Source organism: Balaenoptera ricei, chromosome 12 (genome assembly GCF_028023285.1).
Source record: "Balaenoptera ricei isolate mBalRic1 chromosome 12, mBalRic1.hap2, whole genome shotgun sequence".
NCBI classification, from domain to species: domain Eukaryota; kingdom Metazoa; phylum Chordata; class Mammalia; order Artiodactyla; family Balaenopteridae; genus Balaenoptera; species Balaenoptera ricei.
This window is the reverse complement of record NC_082650.1, coordinates 84,624,524-84,650,508: the sequence shown is the minus strand read 5'-3', so window position 1 is coordinate 84,650,508 and position 25,985 is coordinate 84,624,524. Positions and strand designations below refer to the sequence as shown.

The following is a 25,985-nucleotide window of genomic DNA, read 5'->3' as shown; positions in this document are numbered from 1 at the left end:
GGAAGCTTTAGCCACAGTAATCAGAGAAGAAAAAGAAATAAAAGGAATCCAAATCAGAAAAGAAGAAGTAAAGCTGTCACTGTTTGCAGGTGACATGATACTATACATAGAGAATCCTAAAGATGCTACCAGAAACCTACTAGAGCTCATCAATGAATTTTGTAAAGTAGCAGGATACAAAATTAATGCGCAGAAATCTCTTGCATTCCTATACACTAATGATGAAAAATCTGAAAGAGGAATTAAGGAAACACTCCCATTTACCACTGCAACAAAAAGAATAAAATACCTAGGAATAAACCTACCTAAGGAGACAAAAGACCTGTATGCAGAACTGTATGCACTATAAGACACTGATGCACTATAAAGACCTGTATGCACTATAAGACACTGATGAAAGAAATTACAGATGATACAAACAGATGGAGGGATATACCATGTTCTTGGATTGGAAGAATCAACATTGTGAAAATGACTATACTACCCAAAGCAATCTACAGATTCAGTGCGATCCCTATCAAACTACCAATGGCATTTTTCACAGAACTAGAACAAAAATTTTCACAATTTGTATGGAAACACAAAAGACCCCGAGTAGCCAAAGCAATCTTGAGAAAGAAAAACGGAGCTGGAGGAATCAAGCTCCCAGACTTCAGACTATACTACAAAGCTACAGTATTCAAGACAGTATGGTACTGGCAGAAAAACAGAAATATAGATCAGTGGAACAGGATAGAAAGCTCAGAAATAAACCCATGCACATATGGTCAGCTTATTTTTGATAAAGGAGGCAAGAATATACAATGGAGAGAAGACAGCCTCTTCAATAAGTGGTGCTGGGAAAACTGGACAGCTACATTTAAAAGAATGAGATTAGAACACTCCCTAACACCATACACAAAAATAACTCAAAATGGATTAGAGACCTAAATGTAAAGCCAGACACTATAAAACTCTTAGAGGAAAACACAGGCAGAACACTCGATGACATAAATCACAGCAAGATCCTTTTTGACCTACCTCCTAGAGAAATGGAAATAAAAACAAAAATAAACAAATGTGACCTAATGAAACTTCAAAGCTTTTGCACAGCAAAGGAAAACATAAACAAGATGAAAAGACAACCCTCAGAATGGAAGAAAATATTTGCAAATGAAGCAACTGATAAAGGGTGAATCTCCAAAATTTACAAGCAGTTCATGCAGCTCAACATCAGAAAAACAACCCAATCCAAAAATGGGCAGAAGACCTAAAGAGACAGTTCTCCAAAGAAGATATACAGATTGCCAACGAACAGATGAAAGGATGCTGAACATCACTAATCATTAGAGAAATGCAAATCAAAAGTACAATGAGGTTTCACCTCACACTAGTCAGAATGGCCATCATCAGAAAATCTACAAAGAATAAATGCTGGAGAGGGTGTGGAGAAAAGGGAACCCTCTTGCACTGTTGGTGGGAATGTAAATTGATACAGCCACTATGGAGAACAGTATGGAGGTTCCTTAAAAAACTAAAAATGGAACTACCATATGACCCAGCAATCCCACTACTGGGCATATACCCTGAGAAAACCATAATTTAAAAAGAGTCATGTAACACAATGTTCATTGCAGCTCTATGTACAATAGCCAGGACATGGAAGCCACCTAAGTGCACATCGACAGATGAATGGATAAAGAAGATGTGGCACATATATACAATGGAATATTACTCAGCCATAAAAAGAAACGAAATTGAGTTATTTGTAGTGCGGTGGATGGACTTAGAGTCTGTCATACAGAGTGAAGTAAGTCAGAAAGAGAAAAAGAGTACCGTATGCCAACACATATATATGGAATCTTAAAAAAAAAAAAAAAAAAGATTCTGAAGAACCTAGGGGCAGGACAGGAATAAAGATGCAGACATAGAGAATGGACTTGAGGACACGGGGAGGCGGAAGGGTAAGGTGGGACGAAGTGAGAGAGTAGCATGGACATATATACACTACCAAATGTAAAATGGATAGCTAGTGGGAAGCAGCTGCATAGCACAGGGAGATCATCGATCATCTTGGTGCTTTGTGACCACCTAGAGGGATGGGATAGGGAGGGTGGGAGGCAGATGCAAGAGGGAGGAGACGTGAGGATGTATGTATATATATGTAGCTGATTCACTTTGTTATAAAGCAGAAACTAACACACCACTGTAAAGCAATTATACTCCAATAAAGATGTTAAAAACTTCTTTTAAAAAATGTAGAATTCAATATTTTATACTTTCATAAAATCAAATATAACCTTGAGTTGAAAATTTTTGTATGGATCTTAAGGACTGTAGCATTAAAAGTTCATATTTTACTATCTTTATTTAAAGAAATAAAAATAAATTTTGTCTCCTATAATGTTGCTATGTTAAGGTCAGTCTTTAAAACATTTAAAGCTTGTTCAGATGTTGTCATAGCAGTGAAAAAGATGCTGTTAACACAGTAAATTTGTTTCTATGATAAAAGACAAGCTGATATGTCTTTCTCAATAGCCCTTTAATTTTGTGGTTATCAAATAGTATTTGGTACTTTTCTTTTTTTTAATATTTATCTATTTTCTTTATTTATTTTTGGCTGCATCGGGTCTCAGTCGCGGCCCACGCGATCTTCGTTGCGGCGTGCAGGCTTGTGGTGAGCAGGCTCTTTTGTTGTGATGCGCGGGCCTCTCTCTAGTTATGGCGTGGGCTCTAGAGCGCGAGGGCTCTTCGTTGCAGTGTGCAGGCCCCAGAGCGCATGGGCTCTGTAGTTTGTGGCATGCAGGCTCTCTAGTTGAGGCCCGCAGGCTCAGTAGTTGTGGCGTACAGGCTTAGTTGCCCTGTATGTGGGATCCCAGTTCCCCAACCAGAGATTGGACCTTCATCCCCTGCATTGGAAGGCAGATTCTTAACCACCGGACTACCAGGGAAGTCCCTTGGTACTTTTCTTATACTTAACCTACTTTGAAATGAAACAGTAAAAGGATTTCATGGGACCAAAATACACAACGGCTGTTTCTTACATTTTAGCGTAGCACTCCATGCTGAAACAAATCCTAGGTAAACTGATTTCCATGAAAGCTTCTTTGACTAATCATGTTCCCCTACCTTCCCTTATGTGTACAGTGTTCTGTTCCCTGTATGATAATTACTCATATTAACATTTAGTATTTATATTTGTGTATAATTAGTTAGGCCCTCATCACCTAATCCTACATTATTCATTTATGCAATAATAATTTCCTGGTATTACTGATAGGAAGACTGATAGGAGAAAAGAAAGGAAGAAAGGTAAAAGCAGAAATTAACAAATTTGAAAATACAGTGTTCAGTGAAAACCAACAGCTGATTCTTTAGTAAGAACACTGTATGTCAAATATGAATTCACAAGTGTGACTATATTTTCCTAAATTAGTAAAATTAACTCAGGTAGTTAAGCTGAGTAAGTAAAACAGAAGAAACAGGAAAAGTAACCAAGGGCTTTCAAGAGGGTAAATCTGGCATACCCTCTGGAAATAAAAGATGAGAAGTTGAAAAGCTCTTCAACTCATAAAGCTAAGATAACTGATACCAAAACTGAAAAACAGCATTAAATCAAGCCAACCACTGAGCTCCAATAAAAACTGTGAACACTGCAGCTTAGGTGAGCTTCCCTGGTCGGCAATATTCCCTGTGTATTGTTGTTATACATTGATGCCAAGAGATAAAATGTATCCATGGGTCCCCAGGGAAAAAAGAACGCCTGTGTTTGGTACCGTCATGGACTCTGCTTTATGTGCTTTTTCCCTTAGCTAATTTTAACCTATATCCTTACCCTGTAATAAACTGTAACCACGAATATACTGGTTTCAGTTGAGTTTTGTCTTTCTAGTGAATTATCAAACCTGAGAATGATTTGGAGAATCTCCTGAAACTGCGACTGATGTCAGAAGTGAGAGTAGTCTTGTGGGTGGTGTTTTCCCCCTAACTATACAGTTGTTTAAACTGACATAACACTCGTAAGTGACTCCCCTCCCCTTGAGCATGGGTGGGACCAGTCACTCGCTTCCAACCAATTATATGGTAAAGGTTATGGGATGTACATGATCACGTGTATGCAATTATGTTAAATAAGACTGTTGCACCCTCTTGCTGGAGTCTCTCCCTCTCTCCCAGCTTTGAAGTGCTGCCATGTTATGGGCTGCCAATGCTGGGAGTTTACATGGCAGGGAACTGAAGGCAGTTTCTAGCACCTGAGGGCAATCTCTGGCCAACAGTAACTGCAGTTCTCAGTCTTAAAACTGTAAGAAACTGAATACTGCCAATAAAGTGGATCTTTCTCCAGTTATGCCTCAGATAAGACTGCAGCCCCAACTGACACCTTGACTGAAGCCTTGTGAGACCCTGTGCAGAACCATGCCCAGAATCCTAATCCACAGAAACTGTGAGATAATAAATGTGTACTGTTTTAAGCCACGAAGTTTGTGGTAAGTTGTAGGAAACTAATATAGTCCAACCCCCTCTACCACCGTCACTCACAAGCACTCAGGCCCTATCCTCTCCATATAACTAATCATGATCCTGATAAGGTTAATAGTCAATAGTTATAATATTACTTTGACTTCACAAATACAGTTGAGCAATATTCTCAAATTAGACTATGATTAGTTTTCTTTTCTTGCACACATACATTTTTTCCTGGAGTTAAAAGTAGCTTGGAGTTTTTTGTTTGCCTAAGTTTCTGTTTATTTATCATACACTGTCCCCAAAAGTCTCCTCCAAATGTCCAACTTTTAGTACGTTCCAACACATTAGGTTGTTAAAGATACATAAAATGCACAAGCAGAAAGGAGAAGACTGATACATTCAAAATTTAAATTTTAAAACCTTTCTCACTAAAAAAAAAAAAAAACAACAAAAAAAACCTTTCTCACTAGAAGACACAAAAATTGGTATAGACAGTCTACACAGAAGTTATTCGTGATATGAGAATGACAACAAGATGACAATGAGAAAACAATAAAAAAGCCAATAAGAAAATGTGCAAAATATCTGAATAGGAAAAAGTTAACTGACAGCAACTGCCTCAAGCTGAATGCTGCCTAAGTGCAGAGGAGAGAGGGTGACATTTTATTCCACACCCTTTTCTTTGAGTTTTGTACCATGTATGTATTGCCTTTTCAGAAATACATATAAAAGTATTACTTAAAATAAAAGAAAGTAAGTTATGTTTTATATTTAGCCATGTGTAGAAAAGTATCCTAGCTGTTACAGTGGAGGATTACTGGACTGAATGTCAATACTATGACATAGTATGAGTGTGTTTCATGTTTGGTAATTGCAATCATTGTTGCTTTTGTTGTGGTCATCCATGTACAATGCTTGGTGTCAGTCGATTTATCTCTTGTAAAAATAAAATACAGTGTGTGTGTGTGATAAAAAAAAAAAAAAAGATGAACTTTTGTACTCCTTGAAAATGTAATGAAAACATTAAATAGCAATAGACTCATCATTAAATCAGCCAGAGAGTCTGACCAGGGTATCCTAAACCTAAACATGATTCATTAGCAAGCTTTGGAGAAAACATGTGCCCTTCTCTCCTACCATATCATACTCTGGAGAGGGTCCTGACCATTTCAGTAACTATCATAGAACAGTTTTCCCCACTTCCTTTCTGAAGGTTCGTTGGTATTGAGGGATCATGCTATTCTTCTGTTCTCATTATTTTTCCTCTGCCATCTCAAAGTTATATAACTTTTGTTTTCCCAGTTCTTTGGAAAGGTGATATTTTTTAGTGTTAATGCTCTTCTACTTTTGCAGACAATCAAGAACCCTAAAACCAAAATCATTCTGTCTAGCTATTTCTGGAAATTTCTGGGAGGTGTTCCATGTATAGCCACAAACAAGTGGTATCCACCACTTTCTTCCTATCTTGTACCCTCCTCTCTGCATACTCCTGACTGTGTATTTGCATACTAGGTTGGCAGGGTTTTTCTCCTTGTTTCCTGAGCACTTGGAAGAGTTGGGTAGGCAGCAGACATATCTATTCCTTAAAAACCAAGGTTGAAACTTAGTGAGGCCACTGTTCTGGGCCTGTCACCTACTTCGAATCAGGTGTGTGTGTGTGTGTGTGTGTGTGTGTGTGTGTGTGTGAGTGTGTGTGTGTGATTGTACTAGTGAGAGTGGATATGGAGAAGTAATAGGGATATGGTTATATGTTTTGGGGGAAAATGTCAATCACTTGCATTTGTGTAATATTTCATATTTGAGATTCTACCTTTATAACTTTTCACTTGTATACTTCTGTGTAATACAGAAGAAAAGCATAAACTTCCCCATGACAAAATAAAATTGTCTTTTTTGGAAACTAAAAAAAAAAAAAAAAAAAAAAAAAAAGAAAAGTATCCTATATTTTTCTATGAAAGATTAAGAATTTCCCGGGACACACAGAACCCATTTTTTCATTTCCTTCTTACCTGTCCTAACACATAGGACAGGACATGGCTTCCAAACATATTTGCATGTTAAACAAAACCTACCAGTTCGTGGAGGCAATGATCTTGCCTCCTTCCACACATCTGTGCTAGGTGAGAAGTGGTGTTCAGTCAGTGCTTGATGAATTTAATTGAGGTGATATGTATTTTGTCCTCTTCATGCCACTCTGGTAAAGCTTTTATATTTTAAATACTCCTTTGCTTCTTATTCCTTGAATCATCTGTTTCCTAGGATAATCCATCCTTTTATATTGATTAGAGTTTATGAAGAGAAACGGAGAGCTGAATAATCATTTACATTCATTTTAGTCAATCGCTGTGACGCATTTCAATGATTATAAAGTCACTCTAATTCTTGATTCTTTTTAAAAATATAATTTCAAAATTCCCTAAAAACTGGAAATCCATTGTTTCTTTCATATTCAATTTGCTTTGACAGAAATTCTTTACTTGGCTTGTCAATACGGTCTCGAGAGAAGAAATTGAATTCAGGAATGAAATAATGCTCAAGTTGTTCTGTCTTGAGGCACTGAAGAAAGTATGTCACACAGTTATCAAAGCAGAGCTCCAAATCCTTGGAGTGCCACTGACTGTCATCTGGGTCCTGGGTACAGACGTGAAAGAAGGCAGTTTTCACATGATAAGAACAGAACTTATCCAATTCCTTTCGGTTTCCAAACTTTTTTTTCAGTTGTTCTAAAAGATACTTCATTAGTTTTAAACACTCTTTCCTGTTGAATAAAAAAGAAAACCATTTATTTTTACTTCTTTACAACCTGTTTCATTCCACAAAGAACTTTAGGTATCTTACAGGAAAAACATATAGATATAGTAAACAATACAGATATTATAATACATATAGATACAAAAAACAATAAAGATATTGGGTTGGCCAAAAAGTTCCTTTGGTTTTTAAGTAAAAATAAAAGACACATTTTTCATTTTCACCAAGAACTTTATTGAACAACGTATTCACTTCACTGTTTTGTTCCACTACCTTCTGCCATTTTTCAGGCAACTTCATAATTCCATCTTCCCAAAACTTTTTTATCTTTTTGAGCAAAGAACTGTTCCAGGTCCCAGAACTGTTACAGTCTTCCAGGGAATCGAAATTTTTTCCATTAAGAGAATTTTGTAAAGACTGAAATAAATGGAAATCCGCAGGTGCAATGTCTGCTGAATATGGCAGATGAATCAGAACTTCCCAGCTAAGCTGTAACAGTTTTTGCCTGGTCATCAAAGAAATATGAGGTCTTGCATTATCCTGATGGAAGATTATGCGTTTTCTGTTGACTAATTCTGGACGCTTCGGATGAATCAGAACTTCCCAGCCAAGCTGTAACAGTTTTCGCCTGGTCATCAAAGAAATATGAGGTCTTGCATTATCCTGATGGAAGATTATGCATTTTCTGTTGACTAATTCTGGATGCTTTTCGTCGAGTGCTGCTTTCAGTTGGTCTAATTGGGAGCCGTACTGTTGGAATTGTTTGGTTTTCCAGAAGGAGCTCATAATAGGGGACTCCGTTCCAATCCCACCATATACACACCATCACCTTCTTTGAATGAAGACCAGCCTTTGATGTGGTTGGTGGTAGTTCATTTCCCTTGCCCCACGATCTCTTCCGTTCCACATTATTGTACAGTATCCATTTTTCATCACCCGTCACAAATTTGTTTTAAAAACGGAACGTTTTTGTTACATTTCAATAGAGAATCACATGCGGAAATATGGTCAAGAAGGTTTTTTCACTTAACTTATGTGGAACCCATAAGTTAAACACCAAAGCAGTGAACATAACCAAGCTGGTGCAAATGATTTTCAATGCTTGATTTGGATATTTTTAAGTATGTCGGCTATCTCCTGTGTGGTATAACATTCATTGTTCTCAATTAATGTCTCAATTTGTTCACTATCAACTTCAACTAGTCTATCCAACCGTGGAGCATTGTCCAGCGAGAAATCTCCAGCATGAAACTTCGCAAACCACTACTGACATGTTAGATCAGTCACAGCACCTTCTCCACACGCTGCACAAATCTTTTTTTGCGTTTCAGTTGCGTTTTTACCTTTCTTGAAATAATGAAGCATAATATGCCAAAAATGTTGCTTTTCTTCTTCCGTCTTCAATATTAAAATGGATACACAAAAATTCACTGATTTTGATGTTTTTTTAAAAATGCACACTGATATGACAGCTGTCAATACAATCTAACAAAATTGTTTCAAATGATGTTAAAGACAACTAAGTGCTACTAGAGCCATCTTATGGAAAAAACTGAACGAACCTTTTGGCCACCCCAATATATATAAATAATATAATTACAGAGTCATTCTAAAACCTAATTACTTTTTCAAATACATGCTTTAAAGTTTCAAGAACCTATTTTTTCCTTTCCTCTTCCCCATTCCTAGCTTAAATATTTTATTCTATCAGGATTAATTCAACTACATGAAACTGGCAGATATTTATATTATTCATCCAGTTATTTAGTACCTAGAAAAATCTTGTTTTAATTTTTATAAAATGATTTTGTCTTATTTTGGTTTACATTAATCATCCAGTTATTTAGCAGCTGACAAAATTTAATGTTTATAAAATTACTAAGCCTAATCAACAATATACTTTTCTTAATGCTTGCTTCAAAGCCTGCATATGAAGCCTTAAAGAACTTCCTGTGCCTGCACATTGGGCATTCTTGTTTTAACCTTTTAACTTTTGTGATCCTTATTCCAGACAACTTTAGAAACTCAAATGAATGATTCCTTTTCAAGCTCAGTTCTTTATGGTGTGTATGCTACCAAGAAAAATAATTACACATCTCTCAGTGTTGTTTCAAATTTAGCTGGTCAGTCCCTGGCCTTCAACACAGCCAAACCACCTCAAAGCAAGCACCAGCAACCAATAAGAGTGGTCCTTTGGTCTCCTGCCATTATGCAACATTAATATTCATTACCTTGAAGCAACCAGAACACTAAGACAAATCCAACTGTCACGGCTAGTCATGACTAGTGTTCACACCCTTCGCTCTGTCCTACTTTCATACATCCACATCCATATAATCCAGGCTCAGGACTATGCTCCCCAGCATTGCCTTCTTTTTTTTTTTTTTTTAATTTTTATTTATTTATTTATTTGTTTGGCTGTGCTGGGTCTTACTTGTGGCACGCACGCGGGATCTTCGTTGCCGCGTGCGGGATCTTTTAGTTGTGGCATGCAGGCTCTTAGTTGCGGCATGCAAGATCTAGTTCCCTGACCAGGGATCAAACCCAGGCCCTCCGTGTTGGGAGCTTAGAGTCTTAACCACTGGACCACCAGGGAAGTCCCACCATTGCCTTCTAACAACACTCTTTCCTTAGTCCCCTGGACCTGGCTTCCTTGGTTTCATTCTTACACTCTAACACTCCAGGTCAATCCAGCCATGACTGCCCCCAGGACTCAACCCAGCAATGATCATCTTCAGGTTTAAACTATGGAGTCAACAAAGAACTAAGCATTCTATTGATAATCTGTCATTTCACAAAATAAGGAGGTTACCTGCAACATTTCACTCCATCAATTTCACAGCATGTTTTAGATTGTCCGTGATTTTTCAAAATTTCCTTTTCAATGTGAGAGAAGGACAGACGCCATGTTTCTTCTTAATTTCCAAAAGAAAAATAGAAAAGCACTTTACCAAAAACAAGCAATATAAACAACACAATATTTAAATGATTTCCTTCATTAAAATATCATCCTGAAAAATTTCTAGGGGGAGATAGACCAAAAGAAGTGAACAGATGAACAATGTGATTACATATTAAAACAAGTGATTTGAACAAGCAAACAATGTGACAAGATAGAAAAAAAATTGGGGGGACAACTCAGAGCTTAATACATTTAGCCATGGTAAGATGTATTGCCTTTTATATATTGCTAAATACAGTCTGTTGATGTTTTGTTTCAACAATAATTTGAATTGATTGATTGAAGTTTTTTGTTTATCCTTTTATACCATCCTTGCAAGTTTGGGTATTCATGTAAAATGAACCAGGGAACATTTCCTTTTTTTCTATTTTTTGGGAGTTTATGTAAGAATAGAATGATCTCCCCCTTCTCCCCAAGTTTTAACCATGGATAGCTCTTTTAAGCTCTGACCATCCTATCACTATCTGGTTTTAATCAGAAATTGGTTTATAATTTTAAAAATCAATCAATATAATCTGTCACATTAACAGAAGAGGGGAAAAACATATGATCAACTCAACAGAAGCAGAAAGTACAGCTAATAAAATTTAACATTCATTCATCATTAAAAGAAAACACCTCTCAGTAAGTTAAATGTGGATAGAAACTTGATCTAATAACAGGTAGATTATTTAAAAAAAAACACAGCAACATGATAATCTAATGTAAATAGTTGAAATTTTTTCTTTGAAATCAGGAAGGCAGGCTGTGTGATATCCCCATTTCTGTTCAACATGCACTGGCTAACCTAGCAAGCACAGTAAGAGAAGGGAAAATAGGGTTATATCACTGGAAAGAGAGAAACAAAGCTATCATTACTGATAGATGATATAACTGTATATGTAGAAAATACAAAAGAAGCTGGGTGACAGGTATGCGTGAGTTCAATATATTCTTCAGTCTACTTTTCTATTGGTTTAAAATTTTTCATAATAAAACGTTACAATTGCCTATGAGTAAATCTAACAAAAGACATATAAACTTTCTGTGGAGAAAATTTAAAAACTTCACTGAAAACTATTAGAGGAAATCTAAATAAATGGAGATGTGCACCTGCATATGAATTAGAAGACTCATTATTGTAAATATATCAAGTCTCCCCAAATTCATCTATAGGGTCAATGCACTCACAATCAAAACTCCAAAAAAAAATGTTTCTGTAGACCTTGACAAGATGATACCAGCATTTTTATGAAAATAAAAGGGTCAAGAATATCTAAAACACTCTTTAAGAAGGACAAAGTGGGAGAGCAGATATCAAGACTTATAAAGTCACATTATGTATGACAATATGGTATAGCTCAAGGACAGACAAAGATTTTGGGGGGGACAGAATAAAGAGTATACTAAAGCCTACACAATATACAGACAAGAAATATATGGAGAAGGTGGCACAGATAGGTGTGCTCATAGCTGCTGTATAAATCCATTTACAACATCCATTTATGCCATTCTGAAAAAGGCAAACTATAGAGATGGTAAACAGGTCAGCGGTTGCCAGAGGTTTGGGATGCGGAGGGTTGAATAAGTGAAGCACAGGGACTTTTTAGGGAAGTGAAACTATTGGTATCATGTAATGGTAGATACACGATGCAATGCATTTGTCAAAACCAATAGAACTTCATGGCACAGAGAGTGAACCTTAACATACACAAACTGTTAAAGAGTCATTTAGAAGGTCAAGGGATCTCAAGAAGTAATGCAGACTGTGAAAATACTCTAACTGTATTACGAATGTATGACACAAACTCCCTGAAGGGCATGGGGGGCAAAAGGTGTTGACCTAAGTTACTTTGGAAATGGGGTCTGTAAGACTGAAGGCAAAAGGAACTGTACACATGCACTGTGCACACAGGGGAATGGATTTACAATTCCGAACCATCCATACATGTGGATTGGAACTGAACAAGCAACAGTGGAGGAGGTGGGTGGCAGATGGTGGGAGCCAGGTTTCTCACTGTTGGAATGAGAGGTTACAGAGAGCAAGGAGAGAAGGTAGAACGATCCACGTGATAATGGATTACAGTTAGAGACATCAGTATGAACTCATGTACCACTTAAAACAGATACAGGTGGTGACATATGGAAATACCTATAGAGCTGTGCATATGCTGGGGTTAGTAATCATACATATATTTCCTTGCTACTCCAGCTGAGAGGGATGACACCCTAGTAGCAGAGCACACACAGCACCCAGATCATGCTTCTAGTACACTCTCCAATAAAAGGATACAGAGTTCCTTGGAGAAATGGCTGATTCTAGGACTGAAGCAAGAAATACACAAGATGAGCCTGGAGCATCTTGTAGTACCAGAAAGTGAGTTAGTGCTGAAAACAAAACAAAACCCACAATTATGGGACGTTTGTTGAAAGGACACAGGAGCCAAATGAAAGAGCTCCTCAAGGCCAAAGCTGGAACAATTTAAGCAACAAAATGAAAGCAGTATTGAATTATAGCCCAAAATATGAGACAAATATCCATGAGTCCATACTGATATGATTTAAGTAAATAAATAAATGGGAGAGAAGAGATAAATCTCCCATGCAGAATATCAAATAATTTGTGTAAATACTCTGCTCTTAAAGAGGTGAGCTTAGGGACTTCCCTGGTGGTCCATTGGTTAAGACTCCACGCTCCCAATGCAGGGGGCCTGGGTTTGATCCCCGCTCAGGGAACTAGATCCCACATGCATGCTGCAACTAAGAGTTTGCATGCCGCAACTAAGGAGCACGCGAGACACAACTCAGACCCGGCACAAAAGAATAAAAATAAATAAATAAATAATTTTTTAAAAAATAAATAAAGAGGTGAGCTGAAGTGTGAGCTGCGCACAGTGACTTCCTTCCAAATAACACAGTATGAAAAGGGGGAAAGAGAGGACCTTAACAGTGGAGAAACCTGGCAAACACTCCCTCAGCCAGGTGATCAAGGTCCACACCAGCAGTGCTAAGTCATACTCACGATGTACCCTTGATGTCATACGATGAGAATGGCATTTCAACTCTGCGGTCCTCCTCCACCAAACTCAGAACTCCAGTCTAACCCACAAGAAAAGCATGAGACACATGCCAAACGAGGGACGTTCCACAAAATATCTGACTGGTACTCCTCAAAACTGTCAAGGTCATCAAATACAAGGCAAGACTGAGAAACTGTCACAGTCAAGAGGAGGCTAAGGAGATGTGACAACTAAATGCAATGTGGTGTCCTAGATGGGATCTTGGAACAGAAAAAGGACATTAGGTAAAAACCAAGGACATCTGAGTAAAGTATGGACTTTAATTAACAACACTACATCAATATTGGTTCATTAATTATGACAAACGTGTCATATTAACGTAAGATGCTAATAATGGGAAAAAGGTATGCGGTGTATAGGAACTCTCTATACTATCTTTGTACTTTTTCTGCAAATCTTAAACTATTCTAAAATTAAAAGTTTATTGTAAACAACTATGTTGAAATATCATTTCTCTCTTTTTGGATTATTGGCAAAAATTCCAAAGGGTTTAATGAGTTCTGTTGTTAAAGCTGAGGGTGAAATGGGTACTCTCATACACTGCTGTGGGAATGCAAATTGGTGAATTCTGTATGGAGGTGATTTTGGCAATAGCAGCAAAATTAGATATGGATTTACTATTCCTCGACCAGCTGTAAAAACAGACTGTAAAAAGGAATGGGCGCTCAAAAAAAAACAAAAACACTAACTCCAAAAGATACATGCACCTCAATGTTCACAGCAGCATTATTCACAATTGCCAAGATACAGAAGCAACCTAAGTGTCCATCAACAGATGAGTGGATAAAGAAGACAGTGGAATACTACTCAGCCATAAAAAAAGAACGAAATTTTGCCATTTGCAGCAACATGGATGGACTTGGAGGGCATTATGCTAAGTGAAATAAGTCAGACAGAGAAAGACAAATACTGTATGACATAATTTATATGTAGAATCTAAAAAATAAAACAAACTAGTGAAGATAACAAAAAAGAAGACTTACAGATATAGAGAACAAATGAGTGGTAATCAGTGGGGGGAGGGGCAAACTACTGGATATAAGATGGGCTACAAGGACATAGTGTACAACACGGGAAGTACAGCTAATATTTTGTAGTAACTGTAAATGGAAGGTAACCTTTAAAAACAGTATAAGATTTTTTTAAAAAAAGGAACGAGTGCTCTCTCTACATAGAGCTATGGAGTGATAGCCTAGATATCTTATTAAGTGAAAATAAAAAAGTGTATTTATCTTAAAGAGGGGGTGTTGCATATGAATATATATATATATATATATATATATGTATTTACTTGTACTTTTTAAAAATGAAAGGTGAACTGAAAACAATTATAGGGTTTCCAATCAGGGAAGGAGAGAAGAGTGTAGAGGGAACATAAAGGGAAGCTATGTTTCCCTAAGAATACTTTTTTCTGTAGCTTCGACTTTGGAACCATGTGAATGCTTTATAAATTTATGAAACAAAGCTAAATTAAAATTTAATTCCAATACCTAGAATTTAAGCATACTGAGTTGGGCAGCTTAACCGCCTGGAGGAATTTTTGCAAGTGGGTTTAAACTTAATATTTTGAAATCCTTCAAAAATATACAGAAAAAGTTGAAAGAATTTTATAGTAAACATTCATATGCCTGCCACCTACATTCTACAATTAATGTTTTGCTATATTTGCTTTATCACATATTTATCCATCTATCCATCCAAAAATTCTTTTTTTTTAAGAAAACTGTTATTTTAAAACAAGTTGTGGATGGGGACTTCCCTGGTGGTCCAGTGGTTAAGAATCCACCTTCCAATGCAGTGGATGCGGGTTCGACCCCTGGTCGGGGAATTAAGATCCCACGTGCTGCGGGGCAACTAAGCCCACGCGCCACAACTACTGAGCCCACGTGCTCTGGAACCTGCGCACGGCAACCAAAGATCCTGCATGCCACAACAAAGGTCGTGTGAAGACCTGACGCAGCCAAATAAATAAATAAATATTTGTTTTAAAAATTTTTTTAATAAAATAAAACAAGTTGTGGAACTAATTAGAATACTTTACCCATAAACACTTCAGCATGAATATTATGAACTGGAGTTCAATATTTATTTGCGTGTGTGATTTTTTAGGTAAGATTTGCAAACAGTGAAACACACACACGTTAAATGTAGCATTTGATGACTTCTGACAAATGACTACACCTGTGTCGTTTGTTTTTTGTTTTCTTTAATTTATTTATTTGGTTGTGTTGGGTCTTAGTTGCGGCACGTGGGTTCTTTGCTGCCACACGTGTGTTCTTTGTTGCCGCGTGCGGGATCTTCCTTGAGGCAAGCAGGAGTTTTAGTTGCGGCATGTGGATCTTTTTAAACCCCCATCAAAAAGTTATCATCACCCCAGGAAGTTCTCTCCTGTCCCTTCCTAATCAATCCCCAGCACCTCAGGCAACCTCTGCCCTAATTTTTAAAAAAACCATAGATAAATTTTGCTTGTTCTAGAACTTAATATAATTGAGATCATACAGTATGGACCCTTTGTTTCTGTTTCCTTTCACCCGTCTTAATGTTTTTAGTATTCATCCATTCTCTTAGCAGTGGTTCATTGCTTTTTGTTGTTGAGTAGTATTCCATTTTACGAATATACTACAGTTTGTTTATCCATTATCTTTTGATGGACTTCTGGGCTATTTCCAGATTTTGGCTATTATGTATATTCTTATATAAATGTGTTATGGACTTAATGCTGGATTAGGGAAGATATATGTTTAACTTTTTAAGAAACTGCCAGACCTTTTCTCAAAATGATTGTACCATATTACACTTCCATGAACAGTGTATGAATTATTATTTTTTTTAAATAAAGCTTTGCATGTTCATTGATTGGAATGTCAGAACTTAAATTGATGAATAACTTTTTTTAATATTTAAATAAATTTAAAATGCTGGGCAGATAGTTTAGATATCTGGGAATATTGTAGTTTTATTGATTTTTTTTTCTATTTTAGCACTTATTGCATATATGCTTTGACATGAGGTATTGAGAAACATGATGAAGTGTATATATAGTCCCTGCCATGCTCATAAAGTATCATTCTGAAAATGATCTTCAATGCAAAGACATACCTTCTAGGTTTATTTTACGTGTAACGATTCTTGTACTTAGTTGACATTCAATCTCCTATGTTAGATAAAGTAAACTATGGATGATTACAAGTTTGAAGGAATTTGTATATTAATGTTTGTATATTTTTTAGTGTAATAAAAACATATACAGATGAGCAAACAGGTTTAGCGGGGCTTGATAACTAGCCCCAGATCACACAGCTAGTAAGGGAAGAAGCCTCAGGATTCAGATCCAGGGCAGTCTGACTCCAAGGCCAGTACTTGCTTTTCTTTATTAAAAACAAACAAACAAAAACAACATTCAAACATGGGCTAGTAGACATTTTAAAGCTGAGTATTTGATATTACTATTACAATTATGACCTTTTCAATTCCATCTCTCACCAAACTCCCACCTTGTAGCCTATTTAGCCTAATGGCTCTTGAAATGCCAATAGCACTAGTTGATCTTTCACTGCCCTAGTATGTAACATTAATGACTCTTTTATATGGACGTCTTTTAAGTTAACCTTCATAGTCAAGATACCTTGAAAACCACTTCCTTCCTTTGCATGCTTGGGTACGAGGTAAAACGGCTGCCGTCTTAAATTGTTCTTAACTTTTGCTCCAAGCCAGTTACTGATGGGCATGCCTCCCTGGGTGCTAGCAGGCCAGCTGCTTTTAGATTCCAAAGCCAGGATTATATCCACAGATATTTCTTCAGGTTTTCTAACCAGAAGTGTTACTGCAGGGCTCCCTCTTTTCTTCCTCTCCACCATGACATCTGTGTCTGTTTAAACATATTAATAAAGAAGAAAGGGCTTATCAATCCAGTTTTCTCTAAAAACACAGGGAAAAATAACACAGCTATAACTGGAGATCCATAAGTACTAAGTGTAAGATGAAAATCAGTTCTAAAGAAGAAAATGACCCCACAAGGCAGTGTTTTACTCATTTAGCCGGTATTTATTGATACCCATTATGGGGTGTGAGTACTATCAAGATTCTGTCTGGTATATAAAACAAGTAGCCCCCGAAGAGTTTGGGGTTTGGGAGTGCTGTGATTACATTTTCATTTAAATTTGTGTATGGCGGTTTGGAGGGAAGCCCACATAAGAGGCCAGATGAGCAGCTGGGAGGAGAGAGGTGATTCAGAAGACCTCAGCGGGAACTCCCTGGCGGTCCAGTGGTTAGGACTCCACGCTTTTGCTGCCGAGGGCGCAGGTTCAAGCCCTCGTTGGGGAACTAAGAGCCTGCAAGCTGTGTGGCACGGCCAAATTGAACAAAACAAAAAAACCAAACAGCAACGGCCAGCCCGGAGGGTGGAGGCGTGTCATACAGAGAGGCAGTGAGCATCAGGACACAGGGAGCAAGCACTCTTCACTGCAGCGTTATTCACAACAGCCAAGATGCGGAGACAACCTAGGTGCCCTCTGATGAATGAGTGGGTAAAGAGGTTGTGGCATATATAGACAATGGAATATTATTCAGCCTTAACAAGGAAGGAAATCCTGCCATTTGTGACAATATGGATGAACTTGGAGGTCACTGTGCTAAGCGAAATGCATGACCTCATTTATATGGAGAAGCTAAAAAAGTCAAATACATAGAAGCAGACTGCAGAATGGAGGTTGCCGGGGCGGGGAGGTGGGAGAAGTGGGAAGCTGTTCGTCAAAGGGTACAGAGTTGCAGTTACGTAGGGTGAGTAGGTCTAGAGACCTAACGTACAGCATGATGACTGTTCATATGACTGTACTGCACACGGGAAATGTGCTAAGAGTAGATTTCAGCTACTCTCACCTCACACACAAAAAGGTAACTATGTGAGAAGATATGTTAATTAGCTTGACTGTGGTAGTCATCTCACTATGTATATCAAAACATCACGGTGTACACCTTGATATGTACAATTTTTATTAAAAAAAAAAAAAAAAGACCCAGGTCGCAGAAGTGAAAGCAATTAAAGAGGTTCAAACTAATAGAACTGGTGGATAAACTGAATCCGTGAGGTAAGGAAGAAGGTAGGGGTCTGGGAGGCCATCCCTTGATTCTGGCCTGGGAAATGGTTGGTGTTGAGTCTACTCGTCAACACAGAGTTGGGCAGGAGGAAGAAAGCCTGGGCTGAGATGAACTTCATTTCAGATACACTGAGCTCTAGGTGCCTGGGGGAGACCCAGCAGGAGATGGCCACTGAGCGGCTGGCCAGAAACTCGGGAAAGGCTTCTAGATGAGAGATACTGGTTCAGGGACGTGGGGTGTACAAGCAGTAAAGACCGCTCCCAGATAAGACTTCTGGAAGGCACAACAATGGGAGAGAAGACAGAGCACGAAGGAGAAAATCCTAGCGCATACCCTCATTTTCTTGTCACTAAATCCACCGACCCACCCACCTCTTACCCATCATCTTCTCTTTTCATCCTATTACCACCTAGGAAGTGTCCGTCCACCTTTCAAAGGCCAGCCTGCACACGGTCTCTGGATCCCTTCCTTCTCACCTTGTTCCTTCAATTACTCCCTCTTCCGCAGCAGTGGCCTCTCCCTCCCTACTGGATCATGCCTATCTGCATTCAAAGGGATCCAGGGTCTCTCATTCTAAAGGACACCTCTCCCTTGACCCTGCATCTGCTGCCTCCCCATACTTACCCATCTTTCTACTTCCTTTGCACCCAACACTTTCTAAGGAGTTGCCATACATGCTGCCCTTCTCTCTTGTGCGCTCGTGACTCCACTGAAACTGCTACGTCAAAGTTACCAACACCCCCAGAAAACAAACCGAAGACCAAAATCCAGTGGCTTTCTGGATGTCAGCAGCTGACCACTCCTGTAAACACTGTAAACACTGACCACTCCTGCAAAATACTCAAGTCACATTTTGCTCCCTCTCTTCTCTCAACCTCCAATGGGATCCTCTTCTTACCACTCTACTTAACACTGCAATTTCTCCCCTGTGCCACCCCCAGCATTCCTGAACCCTCTCACTTTGCTATACTTTTTCACCATAGGACTTACTACTTTCTACTATACAAGATAATTATGTTTTCCATTTGTTATTAAAGGCGTGATTACATGCGTATAAGGTACAGAAGGGTGAGGGTCTTCATCCATTTGTTCATTAATAGGTCCCAAACACCTAGAACACTTAGCACAACAGATGACCAATGACCATTGATTAAATTAATGAAAAACGAATCTACACTCTCCACCTAGGTGCTTTCATCCATTGTCAATGCCATTTATATGTTTACCTGCAGCCCAAACATACCCTCTGAGCTCCAAACCCATACCCAACTACATACTTGACACATTCATTTCAATGTATCATAGGAATCTCTAACTTAACATATCCAAACTCTCAATTGCCTTCTTATAATATCTTCTCCAAAGAAGTCAGAGCAAATTTTTAAAAACAGAAAGCCAATCATTACCCTCTAATTAAAACCTGGCTTCTCAATGAACATGGCATAAAATCTAAACTCCTTTCCAGGATCTACAAGTCCTCCTAGAATCTGGCCCTGGCCTCCTCTTCTACTTCATTTCATGTCACTCTTCCCCTTGTCCACATGGACCTCTTTTTGCTTCTAGAGCTTATCAAGCTCTTTTCTGCCTCAGGGCCTTACTCCACTACCCACTCTACCCCAACTGCTACCACTTCTCCCAAAGCACTCACTACCTTCAAAGCATGCTACCACTCACTCCCTTCAAAGCATGCATTGCAACTTGTGTTTACAAATTTCAGAGGGGAATCCCACCAATTTTATTCAACCACATATACCCAGCGGTGCAGGCAGCATTTCAGCGAATATTCAGTGGAGGCCAAAATAGAGCCAATCGGAAATTCCCCAGTGGTCCAGTGGTTAGGACTCCACACTTTCACTGCCAAGGGCCCAGGTTCAATCCCTGGTCAGGGAACTAAGATCCCGCACAGCTGCATGGTGTGGCCAAAAAACAAAACAAAACAAAACAAAAAAACAAACAAAATAGAGTCAATCAACATTTAGGAAGAATACCAAGAAAATATAGTAGACTAAAATCAAGAGCAAAGAGTTGTTTCTAGGAGGTAGTAATCAACAGTCTGCTGCAGGGAGATCAAGAAAGATCAGGAGAGGCAATTAGTAGATATGATTAGATCTTTAAGAATCAAAAGTCAAAGATCTTACCTTCAATATTTTTAATTTCTTCCTTAATGATTTTCCTAAACTTGGACAGCATCTTAGAAGCTGATAATATTTCCCCTTCTAAAAACTGACCCAGAGGATTTCCTTTGGGATTTCTTTTGAACTTCACAAAGTAATAAGCACCACTGTTGTAATATTCTTCTAGCTGAATTCGGGGGACCTCCAGTTTGAACATAACGTCAAATTCATTAGGAGCAGAAATCTAAGAAACAGTAAAAATAGCACTGATGTGTTGGTTTGTGAATATTTTCCAACCAACTACAATTTTTTTCCTTAAAATTTCCACTTAAAATCCTACTATGAAAAGAAAGGTTTCTAATATTTATACCCTCTGGGAGTGAGACTAGGGGAGATAGGTGAAGAGTATTGGTTTCAGTTTGTAGGTTCTATACTCATTTTCTTAAAAACAATTGAAAATAATATGCAAGCTTTAAAAATCTGTACCAGTTTTTTCCTGAGATTAAAGCTTGATAAAATTAAAGAAATTTAAGGTGCTACCTTTTAAGTTACAAGCTACACACTGAGCCAGCCCCCGTCACTGGTCTCAAAAATATGTGTAGTTACCTCCTGGCTAGTTGAGCAAGGGCCCTCTCCTTACAGCTAACAGTCAGCCAAATGCGTATGAGCTCCAAGTCATACACTGACTACATTAGTGTCTTTGAACCACAGCATTTTAAGAGCTTCAGGGAATTCCCTGGCGGTCCAGTGGTTAGGACTCCGCGCTTTCACTGCCGAGGGCACGGGTTCCATCCCTGGTCAGGGAGCTAAGATCCCACAAGCCGTGCAGCGTGGCCAAAAATAAATACATAAGAACTTCAAAGAATCTTCTTCATCACCACAATAATAATTACAGCAATTATAATAAATGATTATTTTCCTATATTAAAAACGCACAAGTCTTTTACTCATTAGGAGTAAGCTTCAAGTACAGCTATTGGACTGTACTATTCAACACAGTATCTGGTGGCCCTATGTCTTTTTAAATTAATTAATTAATTAATTAATTTTTGGCTGCGTTGGGTCTTTGCTGCTGCGCACGGGCTTTCTCTAGTTGCGGCGAGCGGGGGCTACTCTTCGTTGCAGTGCGTGGGCTTCTCTTGTTGCGGAGCACGGGCTCTAGGCGCATGCTCAGTAGTTGTGGTGCACGGGTTTAGTTGCTCCGCGGCATGTGGGATCTTCCCGGACCAGGGATCGAACCCATGTCCCCTGCATTGGCAGGCGGATTCTTAACCACTGTGCCACCAGGGAAGCCCTACCCTCTGTCTTTTGACCATGTGAATGTGGCTAGTCCAAACTGAGATGTACCATGCTGTGCAGTGAACCGTGTCCTCTCAAAATTCGTATATTGAAGCCCTAACCCCCAATGTAACTGTACTTGGAGACAGGGCTTTTAGGAAATAATGAAGGTTAAATGAGATCATGAGGGTAGGGTCCTAGTTGATAGGACTGGTGGACTTAGATGAAGTGAGATCGGTTGCTGTGTCTCTGCACACATGCTCAGAGAAACACAGCGAGGACACGGGGAGAAGGTGGCTATCTGCAAACCAGGACGACAGCCCTCACCAGAACCTAACCATTCTGGCACCCGGATCATGGCCTTCCAGCCTCCAGAGCCATGAGAAAATAAATGTCTGTTGTTTAAGCCACTCAGTCTATGATATTTTATTATGGCAGCCCAAGCTAACTAGGACATACTATGGGGGTGAAACAAACACGTGCAGTGCCATCAGTGGGAATGAAGTAAAAGCCTCTGAAAATCCACTTTTCCATAAAAGCAACAAGAACATGGGCAGAAATGGTTAAATTCAACTTTTTCAGGTCTTTGTAAATTAACCAAAGGCCTGCAACAGTCCGAGGAGGATTTATTCAAGAAAAATGGTTGAATCCCAGTAAGGACAGTGAGCCTTGAGGGCATTCTAAATCGCCCTATTCCCATCCCCAGCAGCACTCCCACTCCTGATCAGAAGCCCTCCACAAGAGCAGCCGGAACTCTGACTGCTAATACCATAGGTTAGGTTTGCCTGTTTGGGAACATCATATAAACTGAATCATATACACTTTATACCTGACTGCTTTCATTTAACATTGTTTGTGAGATTCATCTGTATCATTATGTCTATAGTGGTACTTTGTTCTTTTTCATTCTGTGTAGTATTCCACTGAATTAATGGAATATACCAAAATAGATTTACTGGGGCTTCCCTGGTGGCGCAGTGGTTGAGAATCTGCCTGCCAATGCAGGGGACACGGGTTCGAGCCCCGGTCTGGGAAGGTCCCATATGCCGCGGAGCAACTGGGCCCGTGAGCCACAATTACTGAGCCTGCGCGTCTGAAGCCTGTGCTCCGCAACAAGAGAGGACGCGATAGTGAGAGGCCCGCGCACCGCGATGAAGAGTAGCCCCCGCTCGCCGCAACTAGAGAAAGCCCTCGCACAGAAACGAGGACCCAACACAGCCATAAATAAATAAATAAATAAATAAATAAAATTTAAAACACAATACTGAGCTTTAAAAAAAAAAAGATTTACTCATTCTGTTGTTGAGTATTTGGGTTGTTTCCAGTTTTTAACTACTACAAATAGTTTTGAGTTTAATTATTACAAAGTTGTTCTGAGCATTCTTACGTATGCCTTTGGGTGGCCACGAGCACTCGTTTCCATTGTACATGTACCCAGGAGTGGGACTGTTGGACCACAGGACAGGCAAATCTTTAACTTTAGAAAAAAATGTCAGTTTTCAAAAGAGGTAGTACCAATTTATCCTCAATGCAAGGGAGTTTCAGTTGCTCCACATCTTCTCCAAACTTGGAATTGTCAAGTCTTTTAAAATTTTAGCTCAAGGAACACAAATCAGTCCGTGTGGACAAGGGGAAGAGTGACATGAAATGAAGTTGAAGAGGAGGCCGGGGCCCAGATTCTGCGAGGACCTGTAGATCCCGGAAAGGAGCTCAGATTTTATTCCATCATGTTCATTGAGAAGCCAGGTTTTAGCTTTGTATTTTTAAAAATTTACTCTGGCCTCTGTGGAGATATTCTAAGAAGGCAAATAAGGAGATTGGAAAGGCAAACTTCAGGTGAAAGATGATGGTGGCTTAGATGGAGACGGGGGTGAGGTGCTGGGGATGGACAAAAAGATTATGAACTGGAAATCCCACAGGGAATTTCTACAAGGAAACTTCCAGATTTTCACCTAGAATTTGATAATATTACAATAAAATACATGAATGGAAATGCGTCAATATGAATCCAAGTAAAAGAGTTAATGAGAAGTGTCTTTCGTCTATCCCTTTACCAACTATAAAGTTTGGAATCCAGCCTTGAAATTCAAGTGTATGCATAACAGAAGAAAATACACCAAAATAACGGTGAATAAAACAAACAGGAATAATATTGTCCTTCTATGTGCTTTTCTGAATTTTCCAGGGACATCAACACGGAACAGGGGCAAATACCGGAGAGGCTGAGGAAAGAGGTATGGAGCAGGGGTACCGTTGTGCTGTGGGAACCTACTGAGGGCAGGCAGTGGGTCAACTCTACAGTGAACACGTATATATACCTTTTATAATCAGTTTTTTAAAAGCAATACATGTTTTAGATAAAACAGATTTCACTGCATTTCCTTCCATCAGCTTGATTTTCAAAAGGAGAGGGGTACTGCTATATTTAAAATGGATAACCAACAAGGACCTACTGTATAGCACAGGGAACTCTGCTCAATATAATGTAACAACCTAAACGGGAAAAGAATTTGAAAAAGAACAGATACATGTATATGTATAACTGAATCACTTTTCTGTACTCCTGAAACTAACACAACATTGTCAATCAACTATACTCCAAAATGAAATAAAAAGTTTTTAAAAATAAATAAATAAAAAGGAGAGTGGTTCTGATGGGAGACTGCTCTAAGTGTCTTCTTGTTCTCTAGCTCTAACTAGTAACTTTGGACCCTCCACGTAATAGAACTGATCGACATTTACGTAGTAAGAATCATGCACCAGGCAGATAGTCTGATGCAAGTTTTGCTCACTTGGCTTTCAAGAAGCTTTAGATGGAATTATATGAGTGGTCTTCAGTGCTAAAAGAGTTTAAGATCCAAAGACCGATACATACACCATCTTTCTGCGATAAACAAATATCACTGAGTCCACAGCAATAAAATGAGCAGCCGTATAAGGGTTCAAAGTTGTGTAAAACGTTCTGTGACAATGGAGCTTGCATTCTAGATGGGAAGCCAAAACAAAACAGCTGTGTCACAGGCCACAAAAGAACACGAGTCTGAGTTACTTCCGAAGGGAAGTGAGGGACGCGTAGGAGGTGGGCATGAACTGCAGCGGAGGCGCGGCGCAGCTCACCTTCACGCGCTCGTAGTAGCTCCCGGTGCGCAGCGGCGCAACGCCTTTGAACTCGGACTCACAGCTCTGCAGTCTCCGCAGCAGGTGGTCCGTGAGCCTGTTCACCACCTCCGCCGCCGCAGAGATTTCCTGGCGGCTCAGCCTCAACTTCTCCAGTACCGCTCGGGGCTTCCAGGCGCCGGGCGCCTCCTCCCCGCGCCCGAGACTGGGGACTGGGACCAGCGGGCCGGGGACCTCCGTGGGCCCGGGCTGGGGTCTCCGCTCCCGAGCGGAGCGCGCGGTGCCCTCGCGGCGAGATGCAGGCCTGGGAAGGGGCGGCGCCGGGGCCGCGGGAGGCATCACCCCTTCGGTCCGAGCCGCCGGACCCTCCGCCTGGTCCTCGGCGCGGGCAGCCCGCGCGCGTACCTGCCGCTTCTCCTGGGGGTCCGGGCCGCTCTTCTCTCTCCGGGATCCCGACGGCCTGGCGGGGCCGCACCTCCGCGCGCTGGGCCGGGCGGCCTCAGGGGCGGCCGGGGACTCTCTAGGCTCGGTCCGGGCGCCCTTCACACGCGGCGCCGAGACCCTGGGGGCGGCGGCTTCCGCCTCCGAAGCTGCTCCCGTCGCCTTTCCGCGCCGCGAGGTCATGGCTGGCGCTCTCGGCTCCCCAGAGGGAGAAGACTCGGCTTCGGGAAAAGACCTTAGGAGGAGGGGCCAGCAGTGGCGATTGGAAATGAAACTTAAACGTCTGGCGGGAACTCAGCAAACGCGGCGCGGAGGAAGAACCCAGGGCCAGGCGGTCACGGGGAGCCGCGCCCCCGCCGCGGAGGGGCGGGTCCACGGCGCTCCCGGAGTCGCGCACTTTCTCGCCTCCGCGTGGAGCGGTGCCGGCGGCTTGGGAACCGCGCCAAACCGAACCCAGGGCAGCGCAGAACACCTTCGCGAGCTTTGAAAGCGAGACGCATTTGCCGGCGTAGCGCCTACAAATATTTTGGAAAACTGTTAACACCTTCTCGCACATTGAAGTTGCCAGAAAAACTTTTTCAGTGTAAGTTTAAATGAAGCATTTTTTTTTATTAAAGGGAAATAGAAAAAAAAAATTTTTACTAGATGGAATGAGATGTGGATTGACTGTAATTGGAATAAATATTTCATACTATTTGACTTTGTAAAAGCACGCACAAT

At 40.0% G+C, this 25,985-nt stretch overlaps 1 protein-coding gene across 1 annotated transcript; it reads right to left on the bottom strand.

Moving 5' to 3' along the window:
* Positions 1–6,852: 6,852 nt before the first annotated feature.
* CGAS (cyclic GMP-AMP synthase) lies at positions 6,853–25,535 on the bottom strand. Its single transcript, XM_059942107.1, has 5 exons — positions 24,825–25,535; positions 20,454–20,673; positions 16,844–17,086; positions 10,010–10,112; positions 6,853–7,204 (listed from the first exon to the last, which is right to left on the bottom strand). Exons 1-5 carry the CDS (start codon positions 25,446–25,448, stop codon positions 6,853–6,855), a joined length of 1,542 nt encoding a protein of 513 aa, XP_059798090.1. The 5' UTR covers positions 25,449–25,535.
* Between the last annotated feature and the right edge of the window lie 450 nt (positions 25,536–25,985).